This window comes from Sitophilus oryzae, unplaced genomic scaffold, assembly GCF_002938485.1.
Source record: "Sitophilus oryzae breed Bouriz unplaced genomic scaffold, Soryzae_2.0 scaffold_801_pilon_pilon, whole genome shotgun sequence".
Taxonomy (NCBI): Eukaryota; Metazoa; Arthropoda; class Insecta; order Coleoptera; family Curculionidae; genus Sitophilus; species Sitophilus oryzae.
The window spans coordinates 2,267,895-2,290,449 of record NW_022147419.1 but is presented as its reverse complement, the minus strand read 5'-3'; the positions used below and the strand labels follow the sequence as shown (position 1 = coordinate 2,290,449).

Genomic DNA, 22,555 nt, shown 5'->3' with positions numbered 1-22,555 from the left:
AATATACTTGAAACTGATATATTACAATACTACTATATTATAATAATTATTTTAAACAACATAACTTTAAATAACATAACTACGGAATTAAAAAAATATTAGGATTGTTATTTATTGCAAGACATAGGGGCACCTTGTTTGCTCACCAATTCCAATGCAACATAAACTTATTCTTCCGTTAACTTGTACACTGGGTTTGTATTTTTAACAATAAACTCAGGTTCATAAATAATTAGTAGGTACATTAAGATCTACAATAAATAAAAACTATTAATACAAGAATCTTTTGCTTCAAAACAGTTATAAAATACTCTTCCTCTTCATCACATTCCTCTTCAATTTCCTCAAATTCGCAATCATCTTCCTCATCACTACCATCAGGAATATTCTCTAATCCTATAATAAGAAAATGTTTCAAAAATCAATTAAAAACATCAATACTGTATGATTGAAGAAAAACAGCATCGCAGTGAGCCAATACCAGTACAATTTTTAATAATTTACTTAAAAAAGTTGTAAAATAATCTGTTTTGTTTTCTCAGGTAAGATTTCGACAGACGATGACAGAAGAAAAACAGATGACGTCCCATACCAATCTATTTATTTTACTAAAAAAAGTTTCTAATATTTTTTAAGTTAACTATGGATGGGTTTAAATATAAATCCGTCATGCGTCGTCTGTTGTTGTTTTTATCCAGTTTTATTGGTTTATTACAAAAATGATAGATCATATTTAAATTTTATTGGTTTGACGGAACGATGAACGACAAACGGACGCCGATGCGTATAAACTCGCCTTTAGATTTTTGAGGCTTGTCAAAGTCTTGCCAAATTATCTACATATATAAAATGCCAATGTTTATCTGTGTCGTCTCTACTGAAGTAACGAATTGCTCTAGAAAGTTGCTTTTTTTACTAAAAAATAGCTAATTGACTCTTCTAAAAACTGTCATCGCCGGATTTTTTGTTTTTAATTTAATTAAAAAAAATAAAAAGTATTTTCTTTTCCTGATGTCGTGGCGGATGCGCCAGGTTTCAACTAATAAGTAGGTTATAATTTTAGGGCGTTTGACATAAGTCGATACTTATGTCAAACACCCTGTGTTTTGGAAGATGATACATTTTGATTCGTGTTATTACGTGGGTTTTGTGTCTTTTGAAATCAAGTGGAGGAAAAATCGAGCGAAAATTAACTGTAGACCCTGATCACAGTTTATAGTTAATATTCGCTGCCCAGGCAGAAAGTCTTATACATGTCTTATACACCAATAAAGTTTGTATACCATTTCGTCGTAGATAAGTGCATCTCGTATAGTATAGTACAAGGATCGTATAGTCTGTCCAACGAGAAGATCCTTGACAGTGATAGATGTGTCTGTCATTTTAATTTCAAAGTAGTTTATTTTATTTTACAAAGAAATAAGTTGGTACAACTGGAACGCATAGCAGGAAATATTTAAAATTTGATTGACAAGATGACAAGTGCTGTGGACAAGTGATTACTTCAAAATATTGTGAAAAAAACTGTATAAAACTGAAAAAATGTAATCGAGTTATTTTATTTAATAAAAACGGTATGTGTTAATACAAAACAAACAAGAACAAGACACTACATACCAAAAAAATATAAAAAAGAACTATTATTTACTTTCAAGCTTTATAAAACTACCCGCATTTTGTAATATTCCACAGGAATAAATAAAACAACATAGGTAAATAAAACAAACTATTTTATTAATAATAACACCTACCAAATTTTATACCTTAAAGGTTGATTAATTAACTTTAATCTTAATTTTTTAAACCAGTACCTTTTGACATTATTTTTTCTGCAGTACTAAAATCCATTATTTACCTATCGTGTGATGTCGATATTTTACAGCTACTCAGTTTTTAGTATGTGTTTAGTTTGATCCTTCTACCATATACGAGATGCACTTATCTACGACGAAATGGTATACAAACTTTATCGATGGCAACTTCATTAGTGTATAAGACTTTCTGCCTGGGCAGCGAGTATTAACCATAAACTGTGCTCTGGGTCTACAGTTAATTTTCACTCAATTTTTCCTCCACTTGACTTCAAAAGACACAAAACACATGTAATAAAAATGCATCATCTTCCAAAACGCAGGGTATTTAACAAAAGTTGACACAAAATTATAACCTATAATTTGGCAAGACTTTGACAAGCGTCAAAAATGACAAAAATCTAAAGGCGAGTTCATACGCATCGGCGTCCGTTTGTCGTTCATCATTCCGTCAAACCAATAAAATTGAAATACGATCTGTCATTTTTTAAATAAACCAATAAAACTGGTTAAAAACAAGACACGACGCATGACGGATTTATATTTAAATCCATCCATAGATAACTTAAAAATTATTAGAAACTTTTTTTAGTAAAATAAGTAGATTGGTATGGGACGTCATCTGCTTTTCTTCTGTCATCGTCTGTCGAAATCTTACCTGAGAAAAAAAACAGAGTATATATACATATACTAAAAACTGGAGTACCTGAAAAATATCGCAATCACACGATAGGTAAATAATGGATTTTAGTACTGCAGAAAAATAATGTCATAAGGTACTGGTTTAAAAAAATTAAGATTAAAGTTAATTAATCAACAAGTGTTATTATTAATTAAATTTTTTGTTTTATTTATTCCTGTAGAATATTACAAATTTGTATTTGTACATAAGTCATATTGATAAATATAATAATAAATGCGGGAAGTTTCTTGAGGCTTGAAAGTAAGAAATAGTTCTTTTTTATATTTTTTTGGTATGTGGTATTTTGTTCTTGTTTGTTTTGTATTAATACATACTGTTTTTTTAAATAAAATAATCCGATTACATTTTTTCAGTTTTATACAGTTTTTTTTCACAATATTTAGAAGTAATCACTTGTCAGTCAATTTTTAAATAATTTCCTGCTATGCGTTCCAATTGTACCAACTTATTTCTTTGTAATATAAAATAAACTACTTTGAAATTAAAATGACAGACACATCTATCACTGTCAGGGATCTTGTCGTTAGACAGACTTATTAGCATAGACTAATGTCACGTACTAGAGATAGATTGGACACTGATATAAAACAAATGGGTCCGTCATTTAGAGCCACCTGGTGATCCGGAAGAAACTAATGGAGAGTTTTGGCATAACATAATTTTAACGTTCTGTTAGTTATTAACGCTAATTAAAACGGTAACGTTATTCAAGCGCAAAATTATTCCTTGTAAAATATAAAATAGTAAATATAGACTTTTTTACTGCCATTTTATGTTTTATTAGATCATTAGAAGTGTAACATAATTACAACAAAATTAAAATTATAAATACATACATTTTAAACACCAACAATAGATCACATAGCGCCTATTTTTTTTGATTTAACAACTAAATTATAATATAGTAAAAATATTATAGACTAATAATTAACTGTTACTAAAAATACTATATATTACCAACTATGTATGTACTTACTTATTTATTATTAAACTATTTTTTTATTTGGTTTATAAATTATTATTTCTAAAATGTCAAAATGACTTTAATAAAAAAGTTTAGTATCTAACACGAAAATCATGATCGACTGTAAATACCAGAATGCACCAAAGGAATGCACAAACTAATAAAAACACAAACTATAAACACAAATCCCTCAAATCCCTGAACTTTCCGACAAATCAGGAATATCTGAATTAATAATTATTTAAATAATGATTTAAAAATAACTTGACGGATCACCAACATTTTGTCAACTAGACAACAACTAGACCACAGACAGTAGTTAACATAGAGACTGTCATGTCATCTTCATAATATAAATTAGAAACCTGTACTTTAATGTCTTTTGCGCCGTCTGGCGATGCGGAAGAAACTAAATTTGTAGTTCTATAAAATTACCATTGAGTGTCTAGGGCATGCTTATTAGTTTCTAAGTTTTTTTTGAATGTGAGCGTTTACTAGTAATTTTTACTGTTCACTGATTTCTGGCTTTTACTGTAACATAGATATACAGGGTGGCCCGAACTGTATTACGGAAATTGCAGCAGCATATTCTGCAAATAAAAATGGATAAGTAAAAAAGTTCGTATAAATGTACGTCCAAAAATGCTTAGTTTCAGAGATACAGGGTGTAGAAGTTTCATTTTTATTTCGGTTTTTTCCAAAAAATTTAAAAAAATCGTAACTCCAAAATTACAGTAGCTAGCGAAACGCGGTTTTCAATTTAAGATTAGGAATAATATTTGCAACAAAATTTGTAATAACATTAAAATCAGTCAAAGTCGCAGTTTTTGAGATTAAAAAATCGGAAAAATTCCTTTACTTTGAAACTAAAAAAACTGCCTACCAACTTTTTATTAAAATATTTTAGTATGGGCGGCTATGCGTGCCTCCCGGCGCCATTTTTTTTTAATCATAAATTTTTCTTCGAAAAAATGATGATAAAACAGTTTCTGTTGAACTTTTGGCACAAAAACAATTCAAGTTTATGATTTCAGTCTAATAACTATTTAGTCAACACTTTTAATTTATGTCAATGATGACAGATATTGATAATTTAGATTCCAAATATCTCGAGAACCATTACTCGTAGCGATTTTTACCAAGATACCCTTTTACGTAAAAAACGTCGTAAATGTATATTTTTTTACTCAATATTAATATACAGATACGAACGAAAATTCTCGTATTAAAAAACTCCCAGAGACCAATTTTCATCCAAATATTGACGTTACTTCACAAATTATTTGGAAAAAATCCAAATAAAAATGAACCTTCTACACCCTGTATCTATGAAACGAAGCATTTTAACACATACATTTATACGAACTTCTTTACATTATTTTATCTGCAGAATATGCTGCCGAAGTTTTCTGAATACAGTTCGAGCCACTCTGTATATGTAGATATACTTTACCCGCCATTTTATAAGCATCATTGGTCAGTCTAACGTCTCTGAGATATTGCAACTTTTGATCCATTTCTGTAACGTCTCTGCGGTACATGTTTCCGTTCAGCACTTTGTTAAATATGTAAGCGATACCGTGTGGAACAGCGACAGATGCCATTACGATGATTACAGATGGCAGGATCTCGAACCACATCTATGCAAGAAAAAATAAAGTACCTAATTTAAGTTAAGTTACCCTTTTTTAAGTATGTTACCCTTTATTGCAAGGGCTAATCTGGACTTGAGGCATACTTTGGTTACGGCGCATCGTCGCCGGCGCGGCGCACCAAAATTTACCGCTGCTTTATTTCCATGTTTATTTCAAATAAGTTTCAAATATTCTCGCCCAATAAATGAGCAAAATGTATTCTCTTATCTCTAGGTGTATATTAATGTGAATTTTTAACCCTTTACAGGCTGATGGTCGCTAAATCGACCACTTTAATTTACCCAACTAATCAGTCTTGTGGAAGTGTATTATCGTCCAGTTTGTTTGCTATGCTTATTTCTATATGCGCGCTTTGGCCATTTAATCAACCATATCTATACCACGTCTATACGTTGGCCGAATTGGCGCGAATAATCAAAATGAATTTAGGTACCTACTCTTTTTTCTTAACATTGAATGATACATACAGTTTATACATTATATACATTAGATCATTACACATTATCTATTTGCCTTAACAGTCTTTGGTTGAAAAATCGACCACCAACCCCCCACTTCCTTGTTTGTTAACTTTTTGAAAAATGTTATTAAGAAGATATGCTCCCTTTGAGCTAGTTTATATATTTTAAAAAAATCAATTTGATCAAACAAGGAAATAATTAATTAGTAGGTACTGCCCAAGTTAATGCCAAACTTTTTAATGGCAATATTCACAAAAAGAGTAATATAAATATCCTACATTAGTAGGCAGAAACCATCTACTACATTCTTTTTCTCCCCAACACACACCTACATTTTTTTATTTTTGATTTTATGTACTAATAAAAACTGAAATATTCTGTTGACTTCCCATAGTACAGTAAGGTTCCATGTCGACAATAAAATACAGTAAAAAGCACAACTGGGCATAATAAAATGACAGCCGCATATTTCAGTGTATAGAAATGATGATATCAACATAAATTTCAAATTAATAACATTACAGGTACTTACTTTTAAATCAAAAACTAACGGTTAGTTGTTGAAAAACTGAAATTCACACTTCGCCTTATTTCAATATGACAATATGACATTTGACAATTTGACATACGTCAATTAATTAATCGATCTTTCAGTGTTGTCAGATCAATTTTAGTTTCTTTAATTTTATAGCTATCCATTTCTTCATAATCACTAATAAATTGCTAAAAAACACTGCAAATTACAGTTTATGAATTAATTCCTTTTTTAAAAAATCTACTAATTACTAATTAAACAAAGTAAAACAGAAATTAAAAATTAAGTAATGATAAATCTCTAAGAATAAAAAGATAAATATCTTTATTCTACTTCTGATTCTACTCTTTCAAAAATACGGGGTGCGTCTCAAAAGTTGCTCTTCCTTATAAGGCCAGTAAACGTAGCCGAGTATTATATGTAAAGGTGGAAAAAATTAGTAACCAACCAATCTCAACGGAAATGTGTAGATAATATGATCTCCTATTTAACCTTAAAAAGTCCCATTCGGTCCCGTTGGGGAAAGTTTGAAAAAAACCGCCGCCATCTTGGATTTTTTTTTTCAAATATTTCCGTTTGCATAACTTTTTTCGAAAAAACTAAAGATATGTTTTCTGTAGAGAATTAAATTTAGAATATTTTACCTTTAATCATTTTTTTCCTAAAATAAATAGTAATAGAGATAGACCAATTTTTTACAATATGTTTTCTAAATTTTCCAGTTTTTTCAAACCAATCAGCTATAATGTTTGCGTTAACAGTATAGTATTAATATAGATAAACCAAGTATAAATTTAAGCTTTAATACAATTGAAAATAATGTTTAAATATTATTTATTAAATAAAATTATTGTTAAAAAAAATATTATTAAATTAAAGTTATAAAATAAAATCTGCTATGAAGTCATCCTGAGCGTCATTTTCGTTCTCAACTAAAATACAAAAGTTGGTGCAACTGATTCCGTAGCACTGATCACACTTTGAAGAACATTTTAGATCCAGTTTTCTACAAGAGCAACTACCTTTTTGATCTTTCTTCCATCCATATTGTTGCTGTGAAAACCATTTTCCATCAGCATATATTGTTTCAGGTTTATCTTTTTCTTGTGATAAGTTATTACCGTTACTTTCTTATTATTCTCCAAAGCGTATTTTCATTATTGGGGTTAAAAGCTACATTACAGCATTGCATTGCGCTCGTGTAAATTACGTAGACATTCGGTCGGTTAATCTCCGAGAGAGAAACGGAAAACATGTTTGAAAATGACTTTTTTGTGTCGTTAACGTTTCTAACCGCAGGCGTAATTCGATAAGTAAATTGTAACCAAATTGAAATATTATACCAAACAGAGACTATTAAAACATATAGAAGAGGATACCTCCAATATTTTTGGGATGTAATTTTTTTTCTACCTAAAATTAGCATCTTAAGACTCAGGGGCGCTGGGTTTTATAAAACCTCGTGGGTGCTCATCAGATATAAGTAAATGTAATAAATTTCCAGATTGTTACATTTGTTGTATTTAACACTTTTAAGACACACTTTTTACATATGTAATATGTAAAAAAGTGTTTATGTAATTTTTACAATCCTATTGAGTATAATATGAGTTATTTAGAAATATATTTTTAGTGCAGATACCAATTTGAGAATATACCGTATGATGAAAAAAACTGCGTCAGCGATGGCTGTGAAATAAAGATCGCATTCATATGTCATTTTATACGTAAATTTATATGGGAAATGTCATTGATCCTCATTTCCTGAATTTTCGTCAGCCAACTAAACGCCGTTTTTTTCGATCATACGATATTAATGATACCCATTACAATCGTGTAAGGGCAGATAGCAAAACAGTCAGATACTGTAGTTTATATAAAGATACAAAATGAATGAAGTTAGAAATTGCTGAGAAGATAGTGGAAGGATATTCGGGATTGGACAGCTTAGGGTTTCGATCAGGGTTTCGATAGACAAATTTATCCATCAAAACTAAAAATTCTCGAAAATAAACACAACATACTCCAGGTTTTTTGTTACCGATTCTGAACATTATCTGGCAGCTTTATAGGACGGAGCTTTAGGATGGTTCAGAATCCAATAGCCAAATAAATTTTTGGCATTCCTAAAGTAGTTGAAAATTCGCTTCCAATTTATAACAATTACAATTATCATATATAGATAGATAGATATATAAACTCGAATCTCTAAACACTTTTAGAGCCCACACAGACTCAGATTAGCTCAGGCTTAGTTTAACACAGAGGAACTGTGTTGTCCAGTTTGCGTAGGTTAACCTGTACTACAGCCTGCAGCACACACCTAGTTTTATAGTATAGTTTTATCTACAATGAACTGAGTGACGCACTCACTTCACCACATTTTTTCTAAGTGAAAATGGTCTCTCGAGATACAGTTCTGTTTTGCATTTTACTGGCTGGTGCAATAAAGAAAGGGCAGAAAAGCAACGATTAGTTAATAGAAACAAATGGACAATGGACCAAAGATTGGCTACTTAAAGGAAATAATTATTCCCATGTCAATTTCCTTGCTGATTTAAAAGTTGCAAAACAGGATTGGTTAACTACCTAAGAATGGACGAGAGAAATTAGAATTTATTTCTTCGAAAAACTACAGTAACCATACTGTCACAGATTAGACTGTAGTACTTTTTCATGAGTTCATCGCGCATCGTGCATTTACCAAAGGACTTTCTACAGTTTTTGAGCGACCTCTTGCCTTGCAGTGGGTGGATAAGCGTCGCTTAAAGTTGCTAAACTGATTAATTTTGGCGCTTATGTTCGTGGGTGCTATGCACCCACTGTTTTCTTCTCGTGGGTGCTAAAGCACCCGAGCACCCACGCAGTCGGCGCCCCTGTTAAGAGTCCATTTCACTAAGCGTTCGGCATATAACGTTTTAACTTGTTTATTTTTAAGATTTTGATGGTCAAACATCAACAAAATATTCCTTATGTTTGGACCAAATTTTCTCGAAAATAAAGACATAAAATTCCGTTACAATACAGAAATAGATTGAAGTATTGTGATTACAATGATATATACTTTATATGGTTTTGTAACAAAATGCTCGCTATTTTGTGGCAAATGCTAAAGCTCTGCAAACCTTAATAAAGCCTTAATCAAAGCACGACCTCTCGGTTCTGACATAGAATTTGTTTTGCCGTTTTTTTCTGTTGATTGACAGAATCTGCTTATTGTTTTGTCTCTCAATCCAATCAGCTGTAAATACATTTGAAGCCTGCTGCAATATCTCTTTAGTATTCCCGCTATATTTTTTTACAGTTTCCTGTCTCTTCTTATTAGAACTGCTGTAAATTGTGACAAGTGTTCTATTATGAACTGTTTTACCTGCCTCTAACCTGATGAATTTTTTCAGTATTTTAAAAATTTGATAAGATCGTATTTCCTTGATATTTTCATCTATTATCTAGGGACGTTCATATCCGTCTGAGGAAGCAGAGTCTAGTACGTTCGATGGTCTAAGCACTAAAATGATATCAGACCGGAAACATACAAATATTTTCTAGAGGAAGATACGAAACAACCATGTGGTCGTGACTGAAAGATAGCGAAATAATTTTAGTAAATAAAATTGACGGAAATAGACTTGCTTCTGTAGTTTCAGATTGACTACGCCCCACATATTTTGTACCGCATATAGAAAATTAATCCCTATAATATATAATATGTAGGTGAGTATTCATTTGACGGAAAATATTATTAAGTAAAATTAATCATATAGAATCATTATCAAGAAATAAAGTTGCACCTATATTTTTGCCGGAAAATCAATAAACTAAAAAGAAGAGAAATAGATGTTTCTTAAAAAAAAATGTTGTAGTTTTGTTAACATAACGTGTTTGTCTGGTAACGTAACGTATGGTTTTGGTAACGTATAGGGGCGGATCGTGAATTTGTGGGGCCCTGGGCTCAAACTACTTACGGGCCTACATAAGTACTCAACTAATAGCCATGTCAAAAAACTGTTTCTATAATGATATATTATTATTCTTCTTCTTTACGTGCCGTCTCTTTCGTGGAGGTTGGCGATCACATTGGCAAAATCTTCACGATTCTCGGCTTTCCTTATAAGTTCTTCAAAAGTTAGGTGAGTCCAGTTTCTGATGTTTCTCAACCAAGATAGTTTCTTCCTGCCGAGACCTCTCTTTTCTTCAATCTTACCCTTAACTATCAATTGTAAGACGTGGTATTTTTAATTTCTCAATATATGCCCTAAGTATGATGTTTTTCTTATTTTTATTATATTGAGCAATTCTCTTTCTCTGCCTATTCTGCTGTAGACTTCGGTATTTGTGATATGTGGATTTAAGTAACATAAATGTTACTTAAATCTACGCAAGTATTAGTTGTACAAAAGGCGACCTTATTGCTGTGGTAGCAATCTCTTCCAGGCAAACTTTGGGTGAGAGAGAAACCGAAATAGTGATATTTTATAAGAATATAAAAAAACAATAAAACAATTTTATTTATTTACTTATTATGAATTAGTAAAATAAATTGATAGGTAGTAGTCACAGAAATTGACAGTTATTTGGTCATCACATTCCAAGTCTTTAGTTAGATCACAATTTATGGAAAGAAGTGATAAACTATTTAGTCGATGGTTAGACATTGTTGTCCTATATTTATTTTCTACATAGGACATCTTGGAGAAGGAGCGTTCTGCTTTACAGCTAGTGATTGGCAATGTTAAAAAAATCTTTAAAATGGTATAGCAGTTAGGGAACACGTTAATAAGTTTATTTTCATACATGAGCATAAAAATGTCACTGCAAGAGGTGTAAGACTCAGACATAGATTGGAGTAAGTATGATTTTAATTGAATGCACTCATTCACTAAATGCTCGTCTACGTCATCGGGATTGTAATCAATAATATGAAGTGTAATTTCCAAATCTATGTTTTCGATATTTTTGTCTTGCAAATCCATTAAAAATTTGAATTTCTTGCTATATGTCTCATAGACTTGTCTCCTTTTATTTAAATCCATAATCAGCTTATCCAACGCAACTTTTAACGTGTCTCTTTAAATCTTTCTGCGCCGTATACTGAGAATTCACCTGTAGACTTATCTGAAAATTTTGGGATAATGCATCTCTTGTTTATGTAATTTAGTCTATTATTACACTAGTACTTAATTTTTTAGCTTTTTCGTCGTATTCCTGTAACATTTGATCTGATTGATGTCGTATGTTGCTCACAAAGTCTTTTAAAGAAACATTAACTTGTTGCCTTCACAAATGTCTAAACCAGGGCTCTGTATTTTTTTATTAACCTAAATGAAATCTCTCCAAAACTTCTTCCCAAAAGATAATCAAAATTGCAGTCTCGAGTTTCGCCATTTTATTGAATAAATTTCGTGCCTCTTTCCGGAAATCAACTTTCTCAACCTCATTTTCGCTGAAACTTTTGAAAATGTTCATAATGTCATCATAATTATTTATTAAGGCTTTGACAACATCATAGTGGCAAGGCCATCTTGTCTGGCTTAAACTTTTAACCTCAATTTTAATTTTATTTCACGATTCAACAGTTCCCACCTATGGGTCTATTGTTTTTCACGGGGCCTGGGGGCCCCTTGTAACCTCGGGGCCCTGGGCTGCAGCCCAAACAGCCCGTAGGTAGATCCGGCCCTGGTAACGTATTTATAACATTTTTATGATCACACTATAATATTTACTGCATTATTGTAAAACTTAAAACTAGGTAAAGTAAGGCATTTTCTAAAAGAGAAATATGTTGAAAAATATACAATACGATCGAAAAAAACGGCGTCAACGATGGAAAATTATTGTATAGGAAATATCATGGATCATCATGTCCAAGCCAATTGGACGCCGTATTTTTTGATCATACGGTACGTATCTTTCCCTCTGCAAATTACATTTCGAACAAAAAATTGGAATTATTTCAAAAATGTCTCAACTGACGTATATACAGGATGAGTTTCCTATGGGTATCTCGGAAACTACTGGAGATAGAGAGTCGGTTAAATGGGGAAAGAATTGAAGTTTTGTGAAGTCCTAAGTTTTTGTCATATGTCAAAAATGACAGGCTTTAGAAAAAAACGTAGGAGACAATCTCATTAAGGATGTGATGATCTACAACTTTTATCTGAAAACTGTTTGTCTAAAATAGATTATAATGGAATTAGGGACAATTTTTAAAATAGCCGAAATATGTTTTTTTCGAAATATATAGTAAGCCATGAACTTTTTCAAAAATCTGAAAGGCGCATATTTATGAACTCACAAAACTGTAATTCTTTTCCCATTTAACCGACTCTCTATCTTCAGTAGTTTCCGAGATACCCATAGAGAACATCGTAGAAAACTCACCCTGTATAATCTTATATACAAAATGTGTTTAGAAGTTTAGAATTGCATGAAAAATTCAAACGTCAAAAAATATTTAGGTTCTATTGAAAATAAGCAAACTGTTAGCCATTTTTGGTAAAACCGAAAGTAAACATATTTTAAAAATAATTTGAAAGCAACTATTTAAATCAAATCAAAAAAGATTCTAAAATCATCTAATGGGTATGATGAAAACCCTTTATAATATTAGGTAATCAAGCAAGCTTTGATAAATAAATAATTGTTTCTACAAATTCCATTAGAGTTAGGTTTAATTGTCAATATTTAATATCAATTTAGTCATAAATCTATTTGATTATCCGGTATTTAACTCTTTTACAGAACTTGTGAGATTTAGTTTTTGAATAAAAAGATTTAGGAAAAAGTTTTAAATAAGTGCAAATATTTTCAGGGGTGGTATATTTCGACCACAGGAACACGTCTATGAGGTTTTTTCGCTAAAAAAAGATGTTGAAAACCGTGCATTTTCTTTTAAACTTCCCTGTATATTTTTCGAAAACTTTTTAGAACTGTCTGGCCGCAAATTTTCCCACGGTATAATTTCTTAATCTCTGATATTACCATAGTTACGACACTAAAAGGGATGCCAATACAGAAAAAATCCGGTGGCTCTCAAAATTTTTTCAGAAAAAAATATTTTCTTTTAATTTTCAAACTTAAATAACTCAGTTATTTTGGACTTACAGTGGTGGCCAAAAGTATGGAAACTTTTTTAATTTGTCATTTATGCTGAGAAATTAAAATATGAAATAAAACGACTTATATAATCGTGGCCTACAAATAATTTCCTACAAAACGTAATACATTTAAATAAAAAATTACAGCTATCAAAAAATATATAAAAAATTATGAATATTTTCTTGGTCAAAAGTATGGAAACTTAAGAAGAATGTTTATTAAAATTCAAGATAATATAAAAATTACTAATATTTAGTGGAATATCCCTTTGAATTAATTACTTCTCTACATCTTCGTGGCATCGAATCGATCAATCTCGTACAATCTTTACTGGAAATGGCCGCCCATTCAGTTTTTAGCACTTCCCATAATTCATTTTTATTTGAAATAGAATGGCTTCGAATTTTGCTATCCAATCCGGAGACTGTGAGGGCCAATCCATTAGTGGAACATTTTATGTTCATTTAACCAATTTTGAACAAACCGAGATTTGTGCTTGGGATCATTGTCTTGCTTCATCAGCATGAGGCAGCATATTATTCTCCAATATGTCTTTATACAAAAAACGGTCCATTATCCCATCAATTTTAACAAGAGGACCACCTGAGCGAGAAAAACACCCCCATACCATTATACTCCCACCCCCATGTTTTACTGTGGGCATCTGGTACTTATGGCTGTACCGTGTACATTTTGGTCTTCGGACATAATGTCTCCCGTCACTACCAAACAGTTGAAACTTGCTTTCGTCGCTAAACAGTACAGTATTCCATTTCTGATAAGACCAGGTGAGATGATCTTGAGCAAATTTAAAGCGGGCCATCCTATTTTTCTTTGATATCAGTGGTTTCTTCACCGCAACTCTTCCAAAAAGTCCCATGTCATCCAACCTTCTTCTCACCGTGCGTGCAGACACCGATATTCCCCTTTCACCAATTTCTCGATAAATGTCTGTGGATGTTTTTCTTGGATCTCCCATTGATAATCTCTTCATTACTTTCATTGTCCTGTTGCACAACTTTCTTGGTCTTCCTGACTTAAAAGCTGTTGAAACGTTTTATTAAATTTACCAATTATCTTCGAAACGGTGCCTTTTAAAATGTTTAAATTTTTACTTATTTGAATTTGTTTATAACAGCTCTTGTATAATTCAACTATTTTATTTTTTAAATCCGTAGAGAAATATTTAGACTTCGGCATGATGTTTATATTTATCTGAAGCAAATCGTACCGTTTATCAGCTTAAACTAAATAATTTTAATGTATTTATTTATGGTTTCCATACTTTTGGCCACAAGAAATCTATTGTTCTCCTACAAAAACTGCTAAACAGATTTTTTTCGCTGTGTAATTTTCGAAATACTTTTATTTGCTGATAAGCTGTTCATTTATATTCCTGAGAGTTTAAGCATAGCAATATTTTCTGTGATATTTTAAAAAGTAAAAAGTTTCCATACTTTTGGCCACCACTGTATGTGAAAAATGGCAAAGAGAAAATATGTTTCTTTTATCGAGATCTGCCAGCCCTGAAAATATTTGCACTTATTTAAGACTCACCCTGTACAGGGTGGGTCAAATTCGACGCTTTTAAATGGAAACACCCTTTTCTATAGGAGATGAAGACAAAAACTAATATCGGTGTCTGGAGCTCAATTTTTGCCAAAAACATGATGGTGAAAACTGCATATCGATATCTGTTACGGGGTGTTCAAAAATGTGCATTTTTAACAAATCGCTGTAACTTTTTTGCTATTGAAAATTTTGTATTTTTATGAAAACATTTCCGAAGCACCTTTTTACGTAGAATTTAATGGTTTAAGTATAATTTTTTTAAAATTAATAATTTAAGAATTATCAACAGAAAATTTGATTTTTATATGGGGCACCCTGTATATTTTTAATTTTTTGAAAAGAATTTAAAATTACCTTTGAACACATTTCACAATTTTTTATATATACTTTATCTCGATATAACATAAAATATCTTATTTTATGTTTTTGATCCATTATTTCGTGATAAAATATAAAAGTTGTGGAAGTTATAGTACCCCTTATTATCCGCTGGTTGTACGGCTAATACTTTCCGAGATACGGCCGAGAGCTATTCTTAGTGAGACAACCAAACCAAACTTTGTCCTAATTTAACGATTTTCGTATCTCCCATAGTTTTCCAGATCCTAATAGTGGGGGTAGAATTTGAATTACCCTGCAGATGGAAGTAGATTGTATATTTTAGAATCTCAATATTGGCAATTTTTCTTTCTTTTACCTACATAAATCGACTGGTTTCATCTATTACGATCTCTAAGTAAATCGTTCAAACTCATAAATATTATTTATTATGACAAAATTCGCTTTTCGATTCTAATGTTATAGTTGCGCGCTGGATAATTGCTCTGATAAATCATCGGGACATTTTGTTTGCGCCGTGAAAAATTGATACTCGGTATAATTTACGACAGTGGTGTAGAAAACGATTGTGAAAGTGATTAATATCGGGAAAAAAGGATACAGAAACAGTACATGAGCGAGCGACAGCGAAGAGTAATGAGGGCGACGGATTTTACGCAAACACGTTAAATATTTTAAGTAGCAGTATCTAGTATTATACTTAGGCCAGTATTACACTATTAAATTTCTTTATCAAAGATATTTGATGAAAAATTTGACAGTGTTAATATACAATATTTTATAAAATCACACATATATTACCCTGTCAAATTCTCTGATAAAATAAAATCTTTGATAAAGAAATTTGAGTGTAATACTAGCCTTAGGGGATAGTGATTATTAGGATAAATAAAATTTTAGCAATTTGTTAAGACTTTGTTATAGTAGTTTATTATGTCTTTGCGCCAATATTTTCTGAAGCACCATCAAAAAAGATCAAGAAATATATAAATAAATGTCTTTAGTCTACTTTTCTACAGAGTCTTATGTATATATTTTCCGTCTTTTAAAAAAATATTAAAAATACAAAAACTGTCCTGAAATAAAAACTATATTAGGTATTTACTTTAGATAGTCTATACTTACTTTGCTATGAATATCGTAATATTTAATCATACAGGGTGTTCAAAATTGTGCGCCAAACTTTCGAAAATATAAAATAATTTTTCTTCGTTTTTTTAAATGGACTACCCTGTATATTATTTTTTTGTTAGATGGAGAGTTAAAAAATGAACATTTTTTGTATTTAAAGTATTTAAAATTTTTAATGGTTTCGCAGATACACGCAGTATTATTTCATATGGCTCTTTCAACGGTAACATACGAGAAAAAGTCATTGGGTGGCTTTAATAAAAATTTACTGTGGAAACTGCCATATGAAATATAAAACCGCAAATATCTGCAAAACCATTGAAATTTTTTAAATACTCTAAATACTAAAAATGTTTATTTTTTAATTCCCCATCTATTCCAATACAAAAAAACGAAAAAAATTATTTTGTATTTCAGAAAGTTTGGCGTAGAACTTTGAACATCCTGTATGATTTACGATTACCATATTTATAGCAAAGTAAGTACACACCATCTAAAGTAAATACCTAATATAGTTTTGATTTCAGAACAGTTCTTGTATTTTTTATAAATTTTTTTAAGAAAAGTTGAAAAATATATATATTTTTTTAATTATTCTCTAATATCTCTGAAACTATCGAAATATATTTACTCATATCTTCGGATTACGTAAAGTGATCTGAAAGGAACCTAAAAATGCAATAATATACAGGGTGTTCCATTAAAAAAAATCATTCCGATCCACTCACACTTTTGTGATCCACTCTATAGAAATTAAAATATTTTCCTGAAACACACACTGGGGTACGTGTTGTGCGACTCAATTTGACCGCATTTTCAAGCTCCAGAAGAGAGCTGTTCGATATTCACTGGGACTAAACAGTAGAACTCATTGCCAGAACTTTTTTAAAAAATTAAAAATATTGACTCTTCCTTCCTTATTTATATTTGAATCCGTTTGCCTAATACGTAAGCATGTATCAGCTGTTCAAGAGAAAGGCCATCTCACACTTATCCACTCAGAAACGCGGAGCAAGATCTTTATCTACCTACCTCACGCTCAGAGTTAGTTAAAAGTTCAATATTATACAACTCGAAAAAAATGCACAATCACCTGCCATTTGAAATCAAATCCATAACATCATTTTCTTCATTTCGCAAAGCATAGAATTCTTATTTACTAGACAAGGCTTTCTACGCCGTAAATAAATTATATTTTGAAAATCGAATTTGATCTTGTAAACGCTGGTCTAATGTTTGCTATTGCTATATTTACTAATGACATCGAAATAAATTTATTTAGAGGTCATTTATATTTACTATAAAGTAATTAAATATTTTTGAATATTATTTTTAGTTTTTTGTGCTTTGACATTGTAAACATTTATAAATGTTTATTTTAAGCAATAAGACTGACAATATTATTTGTATAATGTTTTGTATTATCTTTTGTTTGTTTGATTGTGTACCTTGTTTGTTTACTTTGTTTGTTTAGTTTACCTTTGTCTACAAATTGAAAAAAAATTTGACAATAAAGGCATTTATTTATTTATTTATTAATTTACAAAATATGTACTTTCGGTTTGCACTTAAATAAAATTCTCAAGTTTTTTATTCTAGGAGCTACAGATGCCCGACACACTATTGCCGGACACTGTATATTAAAATAGATTTTTTGAGGAACGCTTTTATAAATATTTACTATTTATATATCCCATTACTATTACTTATATTACATTTTAATGAAAACCCTTTACTAGCACACTTGGGGATGAACTATTACGTTATATTTTGTAATTTTTGCACGTGTGTCGATACTGAAGCCTTTTGCAACAACTTACAAGCGTCACTTCGATCGATACCAGCCCCCCCTTTCCCCCCGTTTTCCCCTCAAACTTTCACTCCCCGGTCTCCCATCGATTACCCCACAAAAGAAAATCGGCACCTCGCAGACGCTCGTTATTTTCCATATGGGAAAACTTGCACAGGTTTCTCCATAGACCTTATAAAATATTGATTGACTTCGTAAAGTAAAAATTATAAAAATTAAAAAGAAACAGTATGTGCACTATGTGCACACACTGTGTGAGTGAAACTTCTTACTAACAGCTATTACATTGAAGGATTTGAAGGACATGTTTGAAAAAGTGAGATATAATGCTGTTTAATATAAATATTAAATATTATTTTCAATTTATTTCTGTACATTTTCTGTTTCCTTAATAGGCCGCAAATTTTGTAGAATACCACTTAAAATAGGAATGTTCGGTCCGAAGATTTCAGTACCGATATCCGATACCATGAAGTACCGGTTGCAACAATTAAATCGGTGGAACCGATTCTGAACCGGTAGATATACCGGCTGGACCGGAATACCGGTTGGACCGGAAGACCGGTTGGACCAGGAGACCGAAATAACAGTTTTAGTTGTTGTGTTAGTGAGCCATAGTGAGCATAATATATCGTATTAAAAAATGTAAATAGAAAGTTCTAGTACCTGTAACGTTAAGTAAATACGGTAACGTAATAAATACGGTATTTTGGGAGATAAATTAGATTTCTCGGATAATATCGTAAATCTCTCCGTTACCGTTAATGATCTAACTTAAGATTTACATTGTTTATGTTCACATTTCTGGCATATTCTTGATTTCTTGTTCAACATTCTCTTTACTTATGAAGAATGGAAAAAAGTACTGGAAGCTGCTGTTCTTGGAGATATAAATTAGTGATGGGATAACTCGAGCGAAAATTCGCGCGAGTACTCGATTATTGAAATATCCGACATCGCTCGATTATGAACGAGCGATGCAAGTGATGAGTACCCAGCGACGAACGCAAGCGATCCTAGAATGAAATAAATTGAAATGCGATTTTATTGTGACATACTCGATAAAAAGCCGAGCGAATTTTCTACATACTTTGCAGGTAGCAAATTTATACGACGCCGTATATACCGGGTGCGTCTCAAAAGTGGCTCACCCCTATAACTTTTTAATTTTTTTAGATAAAAAAATGAGATTTGGCATGTTAGTATATGACATAAATTAGGATTGATTGACGTATTCAGTTGTTTTCTGCCACTTCCTGTTTCACCGGAAATGACTACAATTTTTGATTTTTAAATGACACCCTCGGTATTTTTTTACTAAGTGACCGAAAACAATTGAATATGTCAGTCAATCCTAATTTATGTCATATACTAACATACCATATCTCGTTGTTTCATCTGAAAAAATAAAAAAGTTATAGGGGTAGGCCACTTTTGAGACGCACCCGGTATATTTATCCGTTGCGTATCTGAGGGACAAAATTTTACGACCTACATCGACAATGCTTCGAAATAAACTAAATCAAGCGATCAAGTGAATCGCTCGCTGCTTACTACTTGTCGTTCATTACCGAAAGAATATGTGCCCTGCGCACGCAACTTACTGCTTGGCGCTTGGCGTTAACGAGTACTTACAACATGCAACGGGTGAAAACCGTATTTTTAAATACGAGTGATATATCGCTCGAGTGATAACCCGGTTATTGCAATCGCTTGATACTCGAGTACTCGATTATTGAAATTAATCTTTTTTTCCCATAACTAAATATAAATGGAGCGGTAATAAGATGCTATTTTACATATTTTAAATAATAGAGTAGATACTATTGAATATCGGAGTTTTACGGACATTTTAATTTATATAATATGCATGAGTGATTCATGAGTAAGATGCTTTACTTGAATTATAGATGTACTAAAAAAGAAGACTAGATTACTAGACCAAACTATACTAGCAATGCCTTAAAAATACATCAAAATAAATTACATTGCATGTTCCTGACCGTATTATACCGAATGTTAAAAAAAAAAACAGCGTCCAGTTGGCATGGAAATGAACATCGATTATATATTTCCCATATAATTTTACATATAAAATGACAGCGATCTTCATTTCATAGCCATCGCTGACGCAGTTTCATATCATACGGTACCTAGAGTAGGAGAACTCAATCAGCTTTGCGCAAAAACCGGTACCGAAATCGTTTTATACAGGTTTTTTGATTTTCATATTATCCTGAATCTATTTTTCTGTACCGATTGAAACTGGTCTTCCGGTATCGGTTGAAACCGGTCTTTCGGAACCGATTTAAACCGGTCTTCCGGTACCGGTACCAAAATCGGGCTCCCGGTACTGGTACCGAAACCGGTATACCGGTCTTGTAAAAGACGCTATACCGATGCTAATAATATGTGCTCTTGTTACCGACAAAAGTGGAAATTTGCATCTTTATAAATTGCACTAAACTTATGTTTTGTGTGTTATCAGATGGTTATCAGCTATACATTGTCTATTTCTTTCAATATCTGTGGATTTCTCTAATTGAAACTGGGTTATTTTTAGAACTCTAATAGGAGGGAAAAGTTGTCGTTATTTCACGTTTCCCTATTTCCATTTTCTTAGGAAATTAAAATGAATTTGTTTTCCCCTAAATTTCCGGCAACAATTGCCTTACTTTCGATGATTACAGTATTGTATGTGACAGTGTCCTGAAAAAAGTTCTGAGAAATTTTTTCGAGTGTCTTAGAGTCTTAGACCGTTGGAGGATTCATGTTTCTTGATAATTATCATCAGATAAATAAATTAGAATAAAAATGCGCCGAAGAAAAGTAATAGAAACAATTTTACAAGACCTGGTGCATCAGCTTCGTATACTATAAAGAAAATTAGAGATAAAACTCAGTAAAAACCACTTTTAGCAAAAAACGACATGTGTCTCTTGATAATTACCATCAGATAAACAAATTGAGATTAGTGAGATCAGATAGGGGGGGTCGAGACAGGGGCGGATACAGGGATTTATTTTAGGGGGGGCCAAATAAAAAGTAATGTAGAATTTGCTTTTTAAGGCGCAATTTTTAACCCAAAAGCCTAATATTTAACCCAATATATAGATTTTAGGGGGGGCCCGGGCCCCATGGCCGCCCCTCTATATCCGCCACTGGGTCGAGACGAATCACACGACATCTTACCGAGGAGAGAAGGGAGATCAAAAATTCCTCAAAAACGACAACAACTTACAGACCATAAAAATTCCATTGGGCCAAAATGAAAAACAAAATCATAGGCGGATTGATACAAAATACACTATTTAACGAAAAAGCAACCGAAAATTAGAATTTATCTAGCGGACAGGACGGAATAAACAGGGAATTAAGTCACCGTGGCTAATTTATTGTTAGTATTTCGAGGCGGTTTTTCTATCGCGTCGGGTGCCAAATACTGTCGCACTAATATCTAACATTTGTGAGCGCCTACTAAAAATATCACGTTCACCCACACCGTTAGCTCTATGTTTCGACGATAGACAACATCCCGATGTTATTTCTTTTTATTTTATTCGAATATTAACCAACTTGAACCGTTTTTATGTAGTCGTTCTATCTTCGATTACTCCTTGGTACAGATGACATAGAATATTACCTGTGCTTCTTGTAGTAAGACTCATGATTATATGAAGCAGTTGCTTGGTACACAAAACTAAAGCAACGTACAGCAAGGCAATCTTCTTCTTTATGTGCCTTGTCCTGGAAGAATGTTGGTTACCATCAATGACACTTGTATTTTATTTACGGCTCTTCTAAACAGCGTGTTGGTATTTAATCCGTACCATTCCCGCAAGTTCTTGAGCCAGGACGTCGTTCTTCTTCCAGCTGAGCGTCTCCTTTCTATTTTGTCTTGCATGATTGCCTAGCAACAGCTGGTATTTCTCCTGTCTCATAAGATGTCCAAAGTATTCTGGACATATTCTTTAGTTTTCTGGTATTTATGCTGTTTATAACCACGGTACTGGTATTCAGCATCTCCAACACTCTGACATTACTGATTTTGTCCACCTATGATACTCTTAAAATTCTCCTGTAACACCACATTTCGAAGGCTTCTATTTTTCCCATCTCGCTCCTATTCAACGTCCAAGACTCCATTCCATACAGCAAGGTCGAAAATACATAACATTTTAATAACCGTATACTCAGAGGTAATACAATGGAGGTCCCTGGGCAAGCAAGGCAATACCTGTCGAAAATGCAGAGACTGGTATGCATCTGTATCACAGTTTTAAGAACCTGTCCAGCAGCAGCAATGGAGGTCATTCTAGACCTTACACGACTGCACATTGTCATTGATAGATATGCCAATGCGGCAATGATTAGAATGATCATTGACTGAAACAGTACTGGGACAATTGTCAACTCAGGAGCTTGCAACTCCATCAAAAGGGAAATTTCACTCTCCAACTCCCAGTGTATGACATA

General features: G+C 32.2%; 1 protein-coding gene across 2 annotated transcripts; it reads right to left on the bottom strand.

The window, feature by feature from the left end:
• Positions 1-87: 87 nt before the first annotated feature.
• LOC115888579 lies at positions 88-6,208 on the bottom strand. Of its 2 annotated transcripts, none has more exons than XM_030908341.1 (4): positions 6,127-6,208; positions 4,932-5,118; positions 312-396; positions 88-251 (listed from the first exon to the last, which is right to left on the bottom strand). In XM_030908341.1, exons 2-4 carry the CDS (start codon positions 5,116-5,118, stop codon positions 245-247), a joined length of 279 nt encoding a protein of 92 aa, XP_030764201.1. In that variant the 5' UTR covers positions 6,127-6,208; the 3' UTR covers positions 88-244. The 2 variants fall into 2 exon arrangements, with proteins under 2 accessions (XP_030764201.1, XP_030764202.1); XM_030908342.1 differs by having other exon boundaries at positions 4,932-5,141; positions 6,127-6,196.
• Between the last annotated feature and the right edge of the window lie 16,347 nt (positions 6,209-22,555).